Below are 17,961 nucleotides of genomic sequence, written 5' to 3'. Positions count from 1 at the left end.
CCTAAAAAGCATTTTTTTAATGGAAAGGAACTAGATTTCCTTACTCCATAACATTGAGACGGCGCGACCGATTTTTGCTATTTTTCAGTAAATGTGCTTATGGTTTTCGTTGCATGGGCATACGAGTGTTGTCGGATGGGCAAGCGGACAAACGGACAGCCGAATGCACTTAAATCGATTCAGAATTTATGGGATGAATATACCTTGCGGGATCTCTGAAGCTTCTGAGCGCTGCAGACATTTTGACGAAATGCTTACTCCCCTCATCCTTCGGTGATGAGTATAATAAGCAAACAAATCGAATGCTTCAATCTGTTATGTTCAATTGCAGTGATTTGACCGGAAATTTGCAATAATACTTTATTTATTTATTTAAAAAAGCAAAGAAAGAATGATTGCACTTCCAGGATATTGGAGTCGCTGTAGGGGAATAAAGTCAGAAAAATAAATGATTAATTTTCGCTTATACGCTTTGTTTTTCATACGCATTTCGAAGAATGTTTCTCTTTATTTCTGTGTGGGTTAACTCTTTTCATGTTAATAATTACATGGTAATTAAAATTTATAATGAAAATTTTCACACATGAAGTAATTTCAGACCTGGATTATGAGCTTGTTTGTGCAAAATGACACAAGACAACCTAAACATAGATAAAGGCAATTAAAAAATGGAAATTACGTCCAGTTACGAACTTTGAATACCCAACAGTGTGTTTTTGATTTTAATTTACTTTTGTCCCGCAGCAGGGATTTTAGAGGACATTTTCACTAATGAAACCGTAACCCAATACAAGCGTTAAGAGTTGCATAATAGTTGCCAAATATTATTTTGGGTTTGCCTCTTAACTCCACTGTACGATGGCAGATGTTTATGTTTATGTTGTTACCTCAATTTTGAAATTTCCTGCCATTAATATTATTTCTAGGTAAACATAATATGTAAGGAAGCGAAGGCCGCTTTCGATTTTCTAAAACTGTGAAACAGAACAATGACGAAATGGTAGATGTTCAATGATAGGAAAACGTATCACAATCAATTCTTGACTTTTATTAGCTACGCAAGTATAATTAACTTTGTTACAATGAATGACTTTTCCCACAGGAGACAGAAGAGACAGAGTTGGCTAAGTCGACTTGAATTTATTAGATTAAAAGTCATTCAATATTTGAAGACATCGTAATTTCTGAGAAATAATATTTTCTCTTATAAATACATGTAGTCATCATCCCGATTATCTCCTCGTAAAGTTCGTGACGTGGATGTGTTTATTGGTAAACTAAAAACTGCCGCAAAATACAAAAATCCTAAGGACTGTGTATGCATGTTATGTCGTAAATGCAACAGATTGTGGGCGAAAGCCCAAAAGAAACCTTAGCACCTTAGCACAAAGGTACAAACTATCGAGCTGTTTTTGTAAACAATATCTTCCCGGGCTCGATACGAAAGTTAGTGTGCCCTCTTGATATCGGCATGCAATAGTTATTTCAATAATCTTATGTTATGCTTACATGTAAACTTAATAAAAAGGATTTGGGTTAGTCTAAAAAACCTTAAATATCATTGAATGCTCAGTTGTGTAGCAAAAAAATGAATAAATAAAAAACAAGTAAAGAAATTATATTCGGTTGCGACGGAATCTTTCATTCCCATCACCATTATTCGAAAAGAGACTGCAAAAACGAAAACCAACTAACTTTTCATACTGTAGAGTATTGGGTGGGCGCCGCTGACTTTTCCTATTGTCAGAATAAAATTGAAAATTTATATGGTGCATGTGTTGTACTTTACAAGTAACAATTAAAAGAAAGGCAAAGCAAGGGTAGTGTTTATAGATTATATTGCATAGGTATGTAGCCATTGGAGGCGTGTCCTTTGACCGATTTGAATCATTTTAAAAATCTTTTGCAAATTTGAAGCGTGACTTTTGTATTTTTGCGAATGAAAGAATACTACAAAGTTGGGCAGACGGACAGATGGACAGACGAATACAACGACATGCTTAGGTGAATTTCGAATTTTGATACACAGGTTTATCTACTGTAGTTTGTGAGTAATGAGCAGGAAAAACCAATATTTTCTTGCTTTTGAAAAGCATAGGTGTACTCAGTTCACTTAGCATTATTGTGTAAGTGTATCCTTCGACCGATTTGACCCATTCTCAATACCAATCTGCGTGCTAGAATTAACCTCAGTTTTAAGACTACGAGAATGTTTACAAAAAGACATTAAACAGACGGAGTGACAGACACGCTTAAATCGATTCGGAACTTTCTTGTCGCTGTTGCAAACGTCTTGACGAAGTGAATACATCGCCCATCCTTGGGTGATTGGTATAAAATGAAAAATTTATCAATGAAATAATGGCATGCAATGCAATGCATATAAAGATAATATCAAATCCAATATATTAAATAAAGCTAATGATCATTAGAATATTTATTGCACCAACATTTGCACGACTAATAAGTACAAATGCGACTTTGCATTCTCCCAACAATTAGTCCAAGCATTCAGCATAGCACACGAAAACAGAGCATGCATTTTTTCATATACCTGTCGATGCAACATTCAAAAGTTGATTAACATTTAGTTTACTTCTAACTTTTACGCTCGTCAGTCAACAAACTCTTCTTTTTTTTTTTCATTTTTCATTAAACAATTTATTTTCACTGAACGAAATGATGTTGAACTCTTTGCAGTGCGCAACGCGAACATTTGCGCTTGTATTCCTTATAGTAGTGACAATTTTGTTAAATGAAAACGAATGCGTTAGCTCTCAAGTCTCATCGGATAATGTCGATCAAGCACATTTGATTTCCAATAACAACAAAGTTAAACGTCTAACGGTGCCTTTAAATGGAAACATGAATATATGGACACAACAACATCCCAATTACTACGATATTCCATACGTACGTACGCCGATGGATTATTTTTCTAATTACCGAAGTTACTTGTTTACAGGTTGGCCTCACTATCTACCCTACCAGCAGCGGGTAAGACAGATAACACAAACGTAGTCTAACAAAATCTTTTGCTTTCATTTGATCAAAACGCTTTACTACTCTATGATTAAACAAATGCATCTCAAAAATAGCAGTCCCCTCTTTCAAATGATGCAAGACTTTCTTCAGAAACACGTAACTGACGACTTCAAAAAACCTTCAACTAAATATGTATAGGCTGAGAGATCTAATAGAACATTGCACGAAAATCAGAAGATAAGCGAAAATTCACACTAGCGGATATAAGAAAATCATCCTCTGGTTGAATGGCCACAACCCCGTCAAAAGCAAATAACATTTTTCTGAACCATCATCATGCCTGCAAGTAGTTTCTGATATTTCAAAAAACAGGAAAACCAACTGCTGATCTATCAGTCGTCACTTGATCGATTGGAAAGTTTCTTGCTTGCAGTACCTCGAGACCCCTCGTAAATGCTTGAAACAACCTTTTTAGATCAAATACTAACTAGAATATCTTCAGACCTTCAATCTTTGTCTGTAAGAGCACCTTCGCCCTTATAGAGAAAGCACGGAAACGAAGTACAGATATGATGTACAAAAATAATTTTATTAGGAGCGAGTGAGTCTTTACATGGCTAAGAAATTCGACTTTACGAACACAACTGTAGGGTTGGATAACCCAGCCACCAGGTCTTCCGAGCTTACCGTATCGTTGACTCGCTCTAGGTGCACAAGGGATACAAGATGATATCGCCCTTAGGTTCAATCACTTAAGTAAAGTTCCTTAATATAGACTTTTTTTTTTGTTATTTTTGCAATTTTCCCTTCCCCTGAAGCCATTAATGGACAAACAAGCTTGGCTAATTATCATAGAAAATAATCATGAGTATTATAAGAAGATTTTTAATCCTCTACAAAGACAGAAAATCTTTGCTATGCAGGTAGAATTAAAGATAATTCTAATTAAGCTCATTTGTCATCATCATTTCCACATGTTTTGTTTATTCTTAAGTGTATCGACGTGAACATGCTAAAGTCAATAAAGTGTACATCTTTATCGTTTCAATTAATAGGTTATCCCACGTTGGCAAGTCGGCTCCAAACTGATTGGCGAAGGTATCGAAGGCATGATTGCATTTCAACCGTTACCCTATAGCAGTCACATAAGGGTGATCTTAAATGCTACTGGCTTACCGCCTGGTAAGCATGCTTTACACATACACACTTATGGGGACATGGGTGACGGTTGCACATCCACTGGGGAACAATTCCCGAATAATTTCGTTAGTAAAATTTTAACAAAATATTACTATTTAAACTTATGATTATATGATTCGCATCTAGTTGGGCAATGTAAACGCGAAAGAGGATGGTAGCGTATCCGTTGCTTTTATAAGCCCTTTTTTAAACTTATTCGGTTTCCATGGTATAGTGGGTCGATCAATTATCATACATGAGAAGCCCATCGATTTGAATACAATTCTAAATGCCGAAATAATCTCCTCAGGCCTACCTGATGCTTTGGCTTCGCAGAATGAAGAGAAATCCGTTGGGGCGGCTATAGCCTGTGGTGTAATTACTGTGCTACAACAACAACAACAACAACAACAACAAACAGAACAAAAAGATTAGTTTAAGTGAAGCTATAAAGAATGACGAGAAAAAATAAAATTACTTATATTTATGCAGAATTTTATTTATGTTATTCGTTTCATAAATTTACGAACTTCCATTTTGTTCACATTTCAGCGGATACCAACGTTCCCTTCTAAAGTGACCTAAGGACTTTGAAAATTTTATGCGATTGCTAATAACTGGATTTTTTTTTTTATTCGGAAAAAGTACTTTCGAAACAGTTCCAAGCAGTATTGAACTTTTTTCAGTGAGGGTTCTACTTCGTAATTTAGTTTACAGTTTTCTAGGAAATTGTTACTGTAAATTGCTGAATTGTTGTGTTAAGACTTTTATTTATTAAAGTTAAAAATTTCTATATGATTTTTTCCTGTCCCTGTATATTTTTTGAGCTTTTCCTTCTACGACATCGAATATCACGGTTGAATGATGATATGGCAACTTTGTCAAAAGAGAATGATTTGTGGAATTGCTTGATCACAAGTTAGTTTTTACTGTTATTTGTATTTTAATTACGTTTTATACGAAAAATTGTCTCGTGCCAAATGATAATAATCGTAATCATTTCTAAAAACGATGTGCGCATATTGACTTTTATTTGGTGTGTTCAGTTTTATGTTTACATGCACATGCTCTCCATTGTGAACAATTTGTTAATTGCCAACATCAAACCATCTTTCAAATTGAATTGACACTTGAAGTTGGCAGTTCTGACATATATGTGTCCAAATTTTTTTCTCTTCTCTAAAATCCAACCGGAACATTTATAAGTTAACTTTCAATCTTAACTCGACACAATGGATTCAGAATTGGATATTATAGATTCGCTGAATGCGCTTAATTATCAGGGCAAATGTTTGAAGAACGATGAATTAACAAAAGCCGTTGAAATTGGCATACGTAGTGAGAGCTTCCGTGAAGTAGTGGTGTGGTTAGCAAAAGAATTACACACGTTAAGAAAGACTGATGAAACTGTCAGCGCTGATGTAGAAGATCCAAATGAATTCTCTATGGAGTTGTCAGCCATGTTAAAGGAATTAAGTTGTCCTTATAAAAAATTTGTTACAGGACCTTTATCTGATCGATTTGCAACTAATGGGGATAGATTGCAGCTGTTGGATTATTTGGTTACTGAATTGATGGCAACTAAAATGAGTTTACGTTTAAAGCCAGCAGAACAAACGTATATAATCCCGAAAAGCGAAACGAACACTGCCCGAGCTCTAGAGAACCTTACAAAGGATTTGTGCTTAGGCAAGCCACCAGAAAATATAGCACCTAAAGCATTTTTCGACAAGCTTAACTTTAAGGTAGAAGAGAGGATTAAATCGACAAAAGCCGGTATATTAAATGAACCTTTAATGAGAACAACGAAATCATTGACCGATGCCCAATGGAAACAATTAGAAGCTATTCATGAGGATCTAGATAAAGAGTATAACTTGCGTCGACAAGTCCTGTTAACGCGTTTAGAAGTAACTATACAAAGTTTCCAGTGGTCGGACAAGATGAGAGCGCGAGAAAATGAAATTATTGAAAGATTTCAAAGTAAACTGAAAGACTTAGAAGCTTATAAATACGGAGGAGATTCTACTAATATTGTTGCTCTGCTAGCTGCGCGAGCGGATTTGGCCATTATAGAAAAGACAAGTTCCGCCAATGTTCGAAAAAATACCGCATCTAAAATTCAGAAACATGTTATAGGCAGTGTGCCCGATCGAGGAGGACGTGCCCACGAACACGCACCACCTCCACCCGAAATGCCGTCTTGGCAACAGCAAAGAGCCCCAGGTCCTGCTGGTGGCGGGGGTCGAGGTGGCCGCGGCGGTGGCGGTGGCGGTGGTGGTGGTGGCGGAGGTGGAGGTGGCCATTGGCAACAATTCGCTTCACAGCCACAACGGCAATCGCATCACCAACAACAAGAACAACAACAGCATTACAACCACCATCAACAGTTCGAGCAGCAACGTAGTCAACATTGGGTTCAGGGGAGCGGTCGTGTTCAGGGATCTGGGTGGGCACAAGGCCAAACGCAAGATTATAATAACCAAGGTAAAAGTTTTCATACATTGTCCCGTATTTTAATTTTTATTTAAAAAATAATTTTTTACAAAAAAAAAAAACAAGGTGTTGATTATAATAACTATCAAGGTGGGAGTAATTATCGTGGTGCTCCTTATAGAGGACGGTCTAACTACAACCGTGGCGGCGGTGGCGGTCAACGCCGTTGAACATGCATGCCCTTCTGCAAGTCGCTGTTCAGTTGAAATTCATCAAACGTATGAAGTGCAGCCATACCCTACGTCCCATACAGAAATTCAACATTTTGTGATCCCCACATATTTACGGGGATATATTCCAGACCATAAATATCAAATAAATAATATCACTAGTAGTTCTAAATAATAAACATTAAACCGCTAGATGACGAGCGTAAATTTTCGTTATAAAAAAAAAAAAAGGAACTGGAGAAAACTCATAATTTTTGCATGACAAACTGCAAAAGGCTACACAAGAACAATAAAATGAGCGAATGGAATCCATCATGTCCGAATAAATAACATCTGATACATATTTCTACACACTGATTGATCTAAGCAATACAACAATTATGCGACGCGCTGCAAAATTATTTATTCGTATGGTATGAATTACTGTAGACTATCTATTTTACATGCCATTTCTCTTAGACTATATAGTATTTCTAGAAATACATTTTTAAACTATTGAATCTCTGAAACAATTAAAACCAATGCAAAATAAAACTAAAGCTTAGACCAGCGACAATACGCACATACTGCTGCGCTCTTTCTTTTTAGGAAAATAATTTATTTCACTACAAAAAATACTTTAAAAAAGCAAGAGATCTACGTATCTATGTATGTATCTAACGAGCTCTTGGATATTAAAAAGCAGCGGTAAATTATTCATTTTCAGTAAAGTTTTCAATAAAACAATTAAATTAATTAAAGATAACGCAAACGTTTATAAAACTTTTGTATGCTTTGCATCATTTTATTCTCTTCCAATTCACAAACACATTTTTCATTTAAAAACAAAGAACGAAAAAAGAACGGTTCCAAAGATGGTGAATGTAACCAAAGCAGAGTGCATCTTTCAATGCAGAACGCACAAAACAAAGATTTTAAAGACGCGAAACACGTCAAGGTGGAATTTAAGTACTCAACAGTATATTACTATATATTTACAGTCATGGAAAACCAGGAAAATCAAAATATTTAAGATCTAGTTACGTGTTCATCATTCTATATTTGTCATAGCAAGTTTAAGTGCCTCCGTTAGGTTGGGAATCCTTATCATTTTTGTTTTCCTTACAAGTACCATAGAAAAACTGACTGTCTTGTAGAGCGCGTTTCGACTCATCGGCATCTAGCAAATCTTTGGCTAAACATTTATCCTCTTGGATAGCGTGTATTAAGTCTTCCAAAGAATCAAAATTCTTTTCAGGTCTTAAAAATCCAGCAATACAAGTTTTAAGTAATGAACCGTACAAGTCGCAGTCAAAATCATGCAATATGTGAGTTTCCTTTAAAAATAGAAGAAAAAGGAGAAAGTTAAATTTATGTGCACAAAATCTGTATTCATTTTTTATTATATATAAAGTAAAGAAAGCGATACAACAAAGCTTAAATAGAATCTGCATAAATATATATGACATATTGCAAAAAGTCTATCTATTATCTAGGGATTTGGAAAGATATATTTACTTTACTTTTAATTTATTCACATCCCACACTATTTCCGAGTTATACGGCTTTTGAATAAATCAATCTTTTACAGCTTGGGAATTGACACTAATAACTTTAAGTGAGAAGCCACGAATTGTTCTGCAAATAAAACACGACCATTGATCACGAATTCAAGTCAAAGCCCAGAAGCTAGATTATTTATATTTTAATATTTACAACACTAGAACGGGTAAAAAAGTTGAATTCGGCTGCGGCCGACTCTTGTATACTCAACAACATTTTTAATACTTCTTTAGAATGTACACAGTTCTTCCCACTCTGTGGCAAACTAAGCCAACTAAATTTTATTTGATAATGGATAGGTGTGCTTAATTTTTCCTCATTAATGGTACACCAGTTAGATAAGAAATTGCTTTTCCACATTTATTTGTAATGTAATATGCGTAAGCACTTTGGATCAACTTAAAACTGAGACAAAAAGCTAAAACTTTCTCATTAATTGGTGGCACACTGCTAGCAAAAACACTTAAGTGTAAAATGAAGTTGAAACAACTTCTTCATTTTCACATATATATCAGAGATTGTAAAACCTTCTTCGGTGCTTACCATGCTTTTTTCTTTGTTATTGTAAAACGGATTCCAACCAATACTCATAACCATTTTGTAAACTGGCCCATTATCAACATTTGCCCAGCCGTAATAAATCCCCGTCTTAAAACAACACGGTAAAGACTTAACCACTTCCAAGGGATAGTTCGCTGGAAATATAAATAAATTAATAAAAGTAATTTTTAATATTAATGAAATATCCGCACACCTGTCGGCACTCCGAGTTCAGAGGAGCCACGGCGAAAACCTTCCACTATGCAGCCACTTGCATAGTACGGTAAATAGTTAAGCATATCACAAAATTGACGTTTCAATATTGTAAATAAGCACTGCACAGCCCGTATTGAGTAACTACAAATAGAACTTTAAAATCAATTTTAACGACGATATATTGCTTGACTGGTACTGTTGTCACAAATTTATCAGCTGTGTTATTGAATGTGTTTACGTTAATAGAAGAGCTAAGAGAGTTGAGATAAAGAAATAATAAGCTTTTTACTCAATTATTTTATAGGTTGTGAAAATACCTTTTCGTATCAATTTAATGGTGCAATAAATAAAATCCGCACCCCTCTATGCGCTTTGCGCTGCAACTACAAATTGTCTAATTGTCTAATGCCAGTATCACTTTTTGCATAGAAAAAAACTAATCAGCCACACACTATCAGCCGCAAACTTATCTTCGTTTCCTTTTAATCGTCATAAATGACATTTCAATGTTCTATATATTGTTTTTAATAAATGCAGAGTGTGCCAAACAGATCTGATTAGTTCTTGAACATTTCAGCTAACTCTGAAAAACGACGCTGTATCCGAATATTTTATTAATAGAGACATAAAACAGCTTTATTTCTATGATCACATTTAATATACAGATTTGATTATGTTCATGTATTTACTATAAGTTACTGTAAGTCATAGCACAGATTTTTGATCGAAGCATACAAATTGCTTTTGACAAACACGCGTACAAAATTGCTTTCATTGTAACATTGAGCGGAAAAGTTGAGATTATTGACAAACAACCCGACAAATTGTGAAATATGAAACATATGTGATCTGGGCTGTTATAATTTGTTATTAAATGAATTGACGATGACGATTTTCGCAAAGATTGCAAACAACTTGTTTTTCACATAAAGAAAATGAAATGGAATTACTATAGCTTTTCCATACATTAATATCACTTTTTTTTTTAAATGGCATAACGAAAATGCTGCCCAGCATGAGAATATTTTTAATTCGGCAACTCTGATTTTATTAATATCGTCGCAAAAAATAATTTACAGAAAATTAGTTGTTGATATATTAATTTAATTGTACACTTACCCACAAAGATTTTCGTCTTTGAACAAATAAGTATTTTATGCATTTTGGTAAAAAATAACGCGTACTTCTAAAAACGGTGAAGGGTTAAGTGTTAAAATGCAATAAAAATCATTTAACGAAAATTAAAACAAAAACACCCCTTCAGAAGTAAATATAAATAAGAAATGCCAATTGGAATTTTGTATGTGTGTACGTGTATAGAAAGAAAAGAAATAAGTTCTCAAATCAAAAGAAAAGGTGGTAAAATAAAAAATGAATTATTTATGCTAAATTTCCATTAACGGTTTCTTTAAGAATTCAATTCATTATTTCCTCTGTTTAATTGAGAATTAACGAAAATTATTGAAATAAAACGAAAACAGGAAGAGAAAAATTCTAAACAGTCAAGCAAAAAAAGGCAAGTGAAAATTTGTTTTTCCACTCTCTTTAGAGTTAATATAGTAACGTGCGTGGGGGGGCGGGCAAGCAAAATAACAAAAAATTTTAAGTTAAAATTCCTCCATTAAATATTATAAATCTTATCATAAACTATACTATTCATCTCAGCTATTCTCTCACATTCCTGCACGCTGCAAGTTTTGTTATTTTCCAATTTGTCTGTTTTGAAATTGAGAGATAAGTATTCGAGATAAATAATACTCTTTTTTTTATTGTTAATTTATTCAAGATGTACGGTTCATCATTAAAAAAATATGTTGGCGTATCTTGTAATTTCTAGTTTATAAATTATTATTGCACTTGCCTACCTTATAGACAAGAACCATTTTCAATCGAAAACTGCCGAATACTTAAATACCAAAAATTGTCATTTGGACGAAGAAGCCCTTAAAATGATATTGCAAACTTTTTTATCAATAATGCAAAATTATATTCTTCATATCGTAATAAGCTGCCACTTTTCACTTATGAATCGGATTTGAAAATAAAGCTAGTCTTTTTTTCATGCTCGTACATATTAACCTCAATTCTTTTGACCATCGAATGTATCCGAACGCGATAAGTTATATTTACAACAAGGAAAATTTAAATTTGTGGGTGTAAATAAAGTTTCTCTTTAAGCTCAATAAGATTTTTATCTACTATATACCGATTTGACTTGCTACATCATCAAGTCATGGTTTAGTACAGTCCAGTGCAATAATTTCTTGCCCGTAAGATTCGAATTAGAACGAAAACCTTTTCTTAATCCTATACAGGATACAAATTGAAAAAAAAATGGTTAATTTTAAAAGCATCTTACCAATTAATTGCTATAAATGTTAAAGATATCATTCTAAAATCTAGCAAAAATTTGTTCCAACCATTTGACAGACGCAACTGGCCACAATTGAAGCGAAACAGTGATTTCGGATGTTCCTTTAATTGATGGATGTTCGAGATTCTCCTAATGACAAGAGCTGCTTTCTGAACTAAACAGGTATTTTTAAAAGGGCTACAATTTATCCTTCTATAATAAGCACATTTTTTTTTTTTTTATCTATTTATATTCGTTATTTTTTATTATGATTTTTCATAACTTCTGTCAAGCAGAGTATATCGTCAGTTTTGAAATTCTAGATTGCTTTAATTGTACATCTGCATTTCAAACAGTTGTTAATAAAATTTTTGAAGCCTAGGCAGCCGTGGTATCTTTTTTTTAAAATACATATTTACATGCAAGATTTGGCAGAGCTGTAGAGAGATCATATTGAATGGTCTCGTTATTGCTAGTTGAAACTATTTTCAATTTTGACGTCGAACGGTGCGTTTTAAAGCAATCTTGCGTGGAAAATCCTCCCTAACTTTAGTATATAAATCTGTTTTTAATAAAGTAAAATCAATAATTTCTCCTTATATAAGAGTTATTTTGAGCATATTTTATGTTGTTCTAGATTAACATGGCCACTTCACCACGCTCTGTAGATACAATATCACTTTGTTCTACCGTGTCCAGTTGTCCAGATCGTAATGGGTTTTATGGAGGTTTTCAACGTACAGATAAACCCAAAGAGCCCTTGTCGAAAGCACAAATTATAGCTCGAGAGAAAAAATGGCTTTACATGATTGACAATTGGTCCTTGTATATGTCAAAAAACTACAAAAAGGTTGCTTTCCTTCCTTTTATTAATAAAATTTGATTAATTAAACAGTTTACAGATACGAGACCGCTGTCGCAAAGGTATTCCAAAATCGGTGCGCCCACGTGCCTGGTTCTATTTGTCCGGTGCCTATTTATTAAAAAAGAAAAATCCAAATATTTACAAAGAGTTGTTAGAAAAGCCCGGTAATGCGCACATTATTGAGGAAATCAAAAAAGATAAGCATCGTCAATTTCCATTTCATGAGATGTTCTTGGACGAAGATAAAGTGGGACAAATTGAACTATTTAATGTTTTAAAAGCCTATTCGATATACAATCCAAAAGTTGGTTTCTGTCAGGCCCAAGCACCGATAGCGGCTTTTTTATTAATGCATTTACCAGCCGAAGACGCCTTTTGGGTGTTTGTTAGCGTGTGCGATGTGTAAGTACTTAAGCAGTTGATAAAATCAAAAAAAAAAAACCTTAAAATCTTTGAATTTTAGTTACTTGGAAGATTATTTTATCAGTGGTCTAGAGGTATTACAAAACGATGCCGGCATATTAGAAGGTCTTCTTAAAAAAACCTGCCCGCCCGTGTACAGACATCTACAAAAGCACAAAGTTGAACCTTTATTATACATGACTGATTGGTTTTTGTGTGCCATGACACGCACGCTGCCATGGGAAACTCTACTGCGGGTATGGGATTGTTTCTTGGCAGAGGGTATACGAGTTATATTTAAGGTTGCGTTGGTTATATTGGGAGCTACTTTAAATCGTCACAAAGTACGCAAACAGTGCAACGGGTTGTGTGAAACACTGGAAGTCTTACGTAATCCGCCGGAGCATGTACTTGATGAGGATTTCATTATAAATAATATGCAACGTTTAAATTTACGTGTGGAAGACTTTCAAATAGAACACACCCGCCAAAAAGCTCGACGCGCCAAACAAAAAGCACAAGAGGCAACAGCTGCACAAAACCATTCGAACACAAATACCTTTAGCAGATCCCGAGGATCTAGTCCCACAAATGGCAGCAACAGTGGTAACATAACAGTTGTTAATGTTAATGTGGGTGATGGAGCCGATGTAGACACAACTGCTCCCATTTCCATTAAAAATGGTAGCTCCAACAGCGGTCATCGTCCATAATAACAAATTTTTAGTGAATAACAAAACAAACGCAGAGCGTTTTTGTTTTTTTTTTTTTTTATTTCTCTTGTAATAACTTAAATGATAAAGAAAAGGAACGATAAGTATTTCTAAAAGTTATAAACGATTAACACATACAACCTTTCTCCTCCTAATTATTTTAACTCCTTCAGACCTAAAATCTACAAATTTAACAGAAATGTTTTGTATATAATTATAGAATAAACTGTTTTAACTGCTTTTTTTTCCTTCTTTCTATTCACCTTCGAGAAACACAATATGTGACGTTGAAATTTGTGTGTGTATTTTAAAGGTCAATTATCTATGTTTACAGTCAAACGACTCCTTTTTTCTATAGGAACATTTCTTTTTCGCTCATTCCATGGAAACAATACAAGTAATCTTTAATTTCCAGCACTGTACCCAAAAAAAAAAACTCAGTTCTTTAAAAGTCTTTGATATGCGTACAAAGCTGTTTACTGTTTAAATGCCCGTCTGAAGCGTCTACAAAGCTATGATTAGTTTGGATACCAAGCAATAAGGGAAATGTAATTTTTTTAAGCATCTTTATTTTTCCCTTTGAAAGGCAAAATATTTTTTATTTATTTTTACTATTTAATTATTTTGTGCAATTCGTTTGTTTCGAAAATAAAGTAAATTTGAAAAACTAATGACCTAAAATTGCTCTTTTTCCTTTTTCGACAACTACATTGAAATCGATTATTGACTTCAATTGTTCTGAATACGTGCTCAGGTGAGCTTTCGGAGGCAAATTTCTTAGAAGTGCAAGAAATTTTTAAAAACTTTCTTTTAGTTTCATGTAATTCCTTTTATCTTATCATTTTTCTTATTTTCTCTTATTTGTTCAAAAAAGAACCAGTGCAAATTCAAAACGAACGTATAGAAGTCAAATTAATTAAGAGGTCAAGTTACTCTTCCATATATTTTTAAACAATATTTTTTTTTTTTTTTTTAATAAAAAGAGGATGTTGTATATAGTTTTAATCGTATATGCTAAGAAAAAAAACTTCTAAGGTTAACTGTGATTAGTGCAATAAAATAAGAAAAAATAAATTTAGTTTTCTTTTTTAAAGAGAATGATGACAATATTTAATTAGTAAGATATTAATTGACGTAATAGACGTTTGACTAGCGAGGTCATTTTTATCACACAAACCGCCTATTAAAGATATTCAATACTAAAAAATTTTTATTTCCATTTCAGAGCAGATTTACTTTAGAAAAACCTTCAATTTTCAATGAAGATAATGTCGTTTATGGCATCAAATCGGAAAAGTGATTTTTTAATGAACGCTCCTACTCCATCAACTCCCTAACTAACATGTGTACATCGCGCGACTCGTTAATGTGGATTAAAAGACCCTACAAAATAATTAAGCATATTAATTAATTAATAATAATTCTATGCCCAATATGCCTCAAAATTGCTATGTGCATAACTTACGATATGCCCAATGCTACCTAATAGTTAAAAAATGTTCTTAACTCAAACATCCCGCTCTTCTTCCCATCGATTGCTCTCTCAGTGTTTAACGCATATAATTACATATACATATAATATATAAGTGTCGACCCCAGATTCTCAAGAATATCTGCCTCGATAAAACGATACATATCTCAATTGCTTTGTCAAAACAAGTCTGATAATTTTTATAAGCAGTAACCTTTTGTTGTACGATGGGAAAAAGTACAAAAAATATTTGACATATGCATACACTCTTAAATAAGACGTGGCTGTTATTTGCGCATTTCTACCGCCGCGCATTCCACGTTCTTTTAAATTGAGAAATCTAAATTCACACTTCAGATCTTGAAAATTTATATTTGATCTAACAATATACTCACATAGCACACACATGTAGCAACTATATAATTGTACGAAGTTTTCGTTTTCGAAAATAAAGAAAGCATGTCTGAAGAAATGTAAGAGAAGAAGAGATCCGTAATAATGCCTTTGCGAATCTTCCCCTAGAAATAAATAAACAAATGGACGAACACAAGAATATAGGGTGCAAATTATATTTACATATATTTCTCTTCATTTCTAATCAATAAACGCTAGACCGTGACAAAAGCTTCACAATCACAAACATGAAACTCATTTTCTGTTTTCGAAAAATTTAGTAATCACTTGTAATTTTGATTAGAATGTTTAACGTGTAACGAAGTTACGAAGGTCGAAAAGTTTACGTGCCTAGCAACTTTTATATTATTGTAGCAGGTAAAACAAGGAAGTAAACGCGTCATCTCCCCCCAAATGTCGCACATATATATTCCTTGCTTTACTCTTCGGTGTTTTCCTTAGCCAAATCGGAAAAGAAGTCTGACGCATTAGTGAATTTAGACGATGGCAAATTGTGATGCTTCTCTTTGTATGCGTTGTGCTTCTCGTTGTATTTAATATCACCAAAATCTTCGAAATATTTAACATTCCAGAAACGTACGTCGTTATGGTGCGAAGAAGAGGCAATTAATTCGCCATTATTACTGATATCCAGAGATTCTATTGGCATTGTATGCTGACCAACAATTCCTAAATTACGAAATGGCGCCACGTGGACAGCTCTTATAATGCCCTCTTCGCCTGCCACGCAGGCGATACGATCGGTAATCGGAATCATTTCACTCATAGATGCCTTCACTCCCGGAAATTTGTCGCTATGATAACCAAATTGCCCCCAATTGAATGTGTACAAATTACCCTTGGAAGAACCGACTACGAGCTTGGAGTCCCCCCTATAAATTCCCATGCAAGTTAATTCCTCCTCATAAGGTTCAGATTGTACATATAATTTACGCGCGGCAATATTGATGGTCGATAAGTAACCTCCGCCACTGGTTGCAAAGAGTAATTTTCCTACATCGTTCGTTAATAATTGGGTTATGTAATCTTCTACTTCTTTAAGACCAAAAATTTCATTTTTCATGCGTAAATCCCAAAGTTTAATAGTGCCCGCGTCATCGCCGGTAGCAAAAACATTGGCATCAATGACGTGTAACTTGTTTATAGCGTCCTCGTGAGCATTTTCATAAAATTTCTTCAATTTCTCGGTTTCTACATCGGTTACCTTCAAGAAAAAGCAGAAAATTACTTTGAAGGAAAGCAAACAGCTCTTGTTCCTCTTGAGATAAGTTGATAATCCATTGTGTGTTAGTAACAAATGAAAGGGTGTGTTTAGTAAAATTTACCATTATAGATTTGTCTTTGGAGCAGGTAAGTAAGTAACAGCCATCCTCTGTAAATTGAACATCGCGGCAAGCCTGAATTAAGTAGAAGGGTTTTAACAAAATACAAAATAAAAATAATTAAATAGAAACCTTGGCGTGAACTTCAATATTGTGCAACAGTGTATTCTTTTGATTTGAATACTCGTACAAACAAACATCCCCGGAAATTGTAGCCACAGCGATAATATCACGCTCAGGGTGAAAACAAATGTCGGTAACAAAATCTTCCAACTTTATTTCAGGCGGCGAGGAACGCGGTTTTTTTATAGCCGCAATAATAGCTCTGACGGTCTCATCGTCTTCATCTTCCTCTTTCAATTCAAATACTGAACTTTTAATACTCTTCGTAATATCAGCAACATTATCAATACCATCTTTTCGTCCGCCGCAGCTTTCTGTGCCACCTCCGTCATCACTTGTTTCAGTTTGAACATTTTTATTCAATGTCGATGGTTTCGGTCTGACTAAAGGTTTATTCGCATTATCCCTTTCGTCGTTGCTTAAGGTTTCATCTGTATTTTCGGCCATTTCATCAAATTCTGAACTATCCTCAGTATCGTCATCTAATTGGAAGTCTGCATCCCTATTATCGACATCATCTTCCGAATCACTAGCTTGCATATACCTTGCTTCGTTATCTAACAAATCTTCATCATTTTCCATTTCTTCGACTTCCTCTACCAGCTCATCATCGATGAACTCAGAGTCGGAACGATCGTCTGGATTCTTGAAATTTTGATGCCTGTTGCAAAAACATTTGATTTTTTTATATAAACACAAATGCTGAATAATCTACTTACAAACGCATACTTTTCGAGAAGATTATTCTATCTTTATATCGTTTGGTACACGTGAGAAATTCTTGTAGTTTAATTGAACAAATCACTTCTCCTTCTTTTTATGTTCACCCTATTATATCTTTTCCATCTAAAAGCCACGCTTTTCTGCTAAAAAAATAAGAAACACACACAAACCCAAAAAAAAATAAGAAAAAAGAAAATGCTTCTTCTTGTGTATTAATTCTGTTATACATACATGGTTGACAACACATTCAAGATTGTCTCCACCCGTTTAAAAGAAACGAAGGGTTCAGCAAAAAATGGCCAGTTATGCATTGTAACTGCTACACATTTAACACTCCAAAAATCCAAAAAAAAAGAAAAAAAAAAGAAAGAAAAAGAAATCCGCGATGTAATGAATTTAATACGTTGAAAATTAAAAATATAATAATAAATTTTTTCTCCCCGACAT

At 34.1% G+C, this 17,961-nt stretch overlaps 5 protein-coding genes across 6 annotated transcripts; 3 read left to right on the top strand and 2 right to left on the bottom strand.

Moving 5' to 3' along the window:
* Window positions 1–2,839: 2,839 nt before the first annotated feature.
* LOC119639209 (superoxide dismutase [Cu-Zn]) lies at window positions 2,840–9,474 on the top strand. The gene is made up of 4 exons (XM_038036483.1): window positions 2,840–2,997; window positions 4,041–4,250; window positions 4,312–4,548; window positions 9,433–9,474. The coding sequence occupies exons 1-4, from the start codon at window positions 2,866–2,868 to the stop codon at window positions 9,472–9,474; spliced, it is 621 nt and encodes a 206-aa protein (XP_037892411.1). The 5' UTR covers window positions 2,840–2,865.
* On the top strand, window positions 5,305–7,391 carry LOC119639207 (protein FAM98B). The gene is made up of 2 exons (XM_038036480.1): window positions 5,305–6,651; window positions 6,727–7,391. The coding sequence occupies exons 1-2, from the start codon at window positions 5,397–5,399 to the stop codon at window positions 6,828–6,830; spliced, it is 1,359 nt and encodes a 452-aa protein (XP_037892408.1). The 5' UTR covers window positions 5,305–5,396; the 3' UTR covers window positions 6,831–7,391.
* Window positions 7,871–9,536, bottom strand: LOC119639210 (putative riboflavin kinase). The gene is made up of 4 exons (XM_038036484.1): window positions 9,446–9,536; window positions 9,127–9,379; window positions 8,916–9,067; window positions 7,871–8,146 (listed from the first exon to the last, which is right to left on the bottom strand). Exons 2-4 carry the CDS (start codon window positions 9,209–9,211, stop codon window positions 7,886–7,888), a joined length of 498 nt encoding a protein of 165 aa, XP_037892412.1. The 5' UTR covers window positions 9,212–9,379; window positions 9,446–9,536; the 3' UTR covers window positions 7,871–7,885.
* Window positions 9,537–11,514: 1,978 nt separating this feature from the next.
* LOC119639208 (TBC1 domain family member whacked) lies at window positions 11,515–14,081 on the top strand. The gene is made up of 4 exons (XM_038036482.1): window positions 11,515–11,664; window positions 12,119–12,331; window positions 12,384–12,748; window positions 12,810–14,081. The coding sequence occupies exons 2-4, from the start codon at window positions 12,125–12,127 to the stop codon at window positions 13,459–13,461; spliced, it is 1,224 nt and encodes a 407-aa protein (XP_037892410.1). The 5' UTR covers window positions 11,515–11,664; window positions 12,119–12,124; the 3' UTR covers window positions 13,462–14,081.
* Window positions 14,082–15,513: 1,432 nt separating this feature from the next.
* LOC119639189 (WD repeat-containing protein 55 homolog) lies at window positions 15,514–17,701 on the bottom strand. 2 transcript variants are annotated; one of them, XM_038036458.1, is made up of 5 exons: window positions 17,511–17,701; window positions 17,082–17,452; window positions 16,801–17,021; window positions 16,672–16,743; window positions 15,514–16,550 (listed from the first exon to the last, which is right to left on the bottom strand). In XM_038036458.1, exons 1-5 carry the CDS (start codon window positions 17,516–17,518, stop codon window positions 15,765–15,767), a joined length of 1,458 nt encoding a protein of 485 aa, XP_037892386.1. In that variant the 5' UTR covers window positions 17,519–17,701; the 3' UTR covers window positions 15,514–15,764. The 2 variants fall into 2 exon arrangements, with proteins under 2 accessions (XP_037892386.1, XP_037892385.1); XM_038036457.1 differs by having other exon boundaries at window positions 15,517–16,550; window positions 16,801–17,452; window positions 17,511–17,698.
* Between the last annotated feature and the right edge of the window lie 260 nt (window positions 17,702–17,961).

This window comes from Glossina fuscipes, unplaced genomic scaffold (assembly GCF_014805625.2).
Source record: "Glossina fuscipes isolate IAEA_lab_2018 unplaced genomic scaffold, Yale_Gfus_2 112, whole genome shotgun sequence".
Classification (NCBI taxonomy): Eukaryota; Metazoa; Arthropoda; class Insecta; order Diptera; family Glossinidae; genus Glossina; species Glossina fuscipes.
Note: the sequence above shows the minus strand (reverse complement) of the source record. Positions and strands in the feature narration are given on the sequence as shown.

What these genes read in the sequence shown, in the direction of transcription:
- LOC119639209 (XM_038036483.1), top strand. Translation starts at nt 2,866, where the DNA reads ATGAATATATGGACACAACAACATCCCAATTACTACGATATTCCATAC. An exon ending in ATCTACCCTACCAGCAGCGG is followed by an intron (nt 2,998 to 4,040) that starts GTAAGACAGATA and finishes TTCAATTAATAG; the next exon opens with GTTATCCCACGTTGGCAAGT. An exon ending in AACAATTCCCGAATAATTTC is followed by an intron (nt 4,251 to 4,311) that starts GTTAGTAAAATT and finishes ATTCGCATCTAG; the next exon opens with TTGGGCAATGTAAACGCGAA.
- LOC119639207 (XM_038036480.1), top strand. Translation starts at nt 5,397, where the DNA reads ATGGATTCAGAATTGGATATTATAGATTCGCTGAATGCGCTTAATTAT. An exon ending in GCAAGATTATAATAACCAAG is followed by an intron (nt 6,652 to 6,726) that starts GTAAAAGTTTTC and finishes AAAAAAAACAAG; the next exon opens with GTGTTGATTATAATAACTAT.
- LOC119639210 (XM_038036484.1), bottom strand. Translation starts at nt 9,211, where the DNA reads ATGCTTAACTATTTACCGTACTATGCAAGTGGCTGCATAGTGGAAGGT. An exon ending in TGAACTCGGAGTGCCGACAG is followed by an intron (nt 9,068 to 9,126) that starts GTGTGCGGATAT and finishes TTATATTTCCAG; the next exon opens with CGAACTATCCCTTGGAAGTG. An exon ending in ATAACAAAGAAAAAAGCATG is followed by an intron (nt 8,147 to 8,915) that starts GTAAGCACCGAA and finishes CTATTTTTAAAG; the next exon opens with GAAACTCACATATTGCATGA.
- LOC119639208 (XM_038036482.1), top strand. Translation starts at nt 12,125, where the DNA reads ATGGCCACTTCACCACGCTCTGTAGATACAATATCACTTTGTTCTACC. An exon ending in TGTCAAAAAACTACAAAAAG is followed by an intron (nt 12,332 to 12,383) that starts GTTGCTTTCCTT and finishes AACAGTTTACAG; the next exon opens with ATACGAGACCGCTGTCGCAA. An exon ending in TTTGTTAGCGTGTGCGATGT is followed by an intron (nt 12,749 to 12,809) that starts GTAAGTACTTAA and finishes TTTGAATTTTAG; the next exon opens with TTACTTGGAAGATTATTTTA.
- LOC119639189 (XM_038036457.1), bottom strand. An exon ending in ATATTGAAGTTCACGCCAAG is followed by an intron (nt 16,744 to 16,800) that starts GTTTCTATTTAA and finishes TACTTAATTCAG; the next exon opens with GCTTGCCGCGATGTTCAATT. An exon ending in CCAAAGACAAATCTATAATG is followed by an intron (nt 16,551 to 16,671) that starts GTAAATTTTACT and finishes TTTTTCTTGAAG; the next exon opens with GTAACCGATGTAGAAACCGA.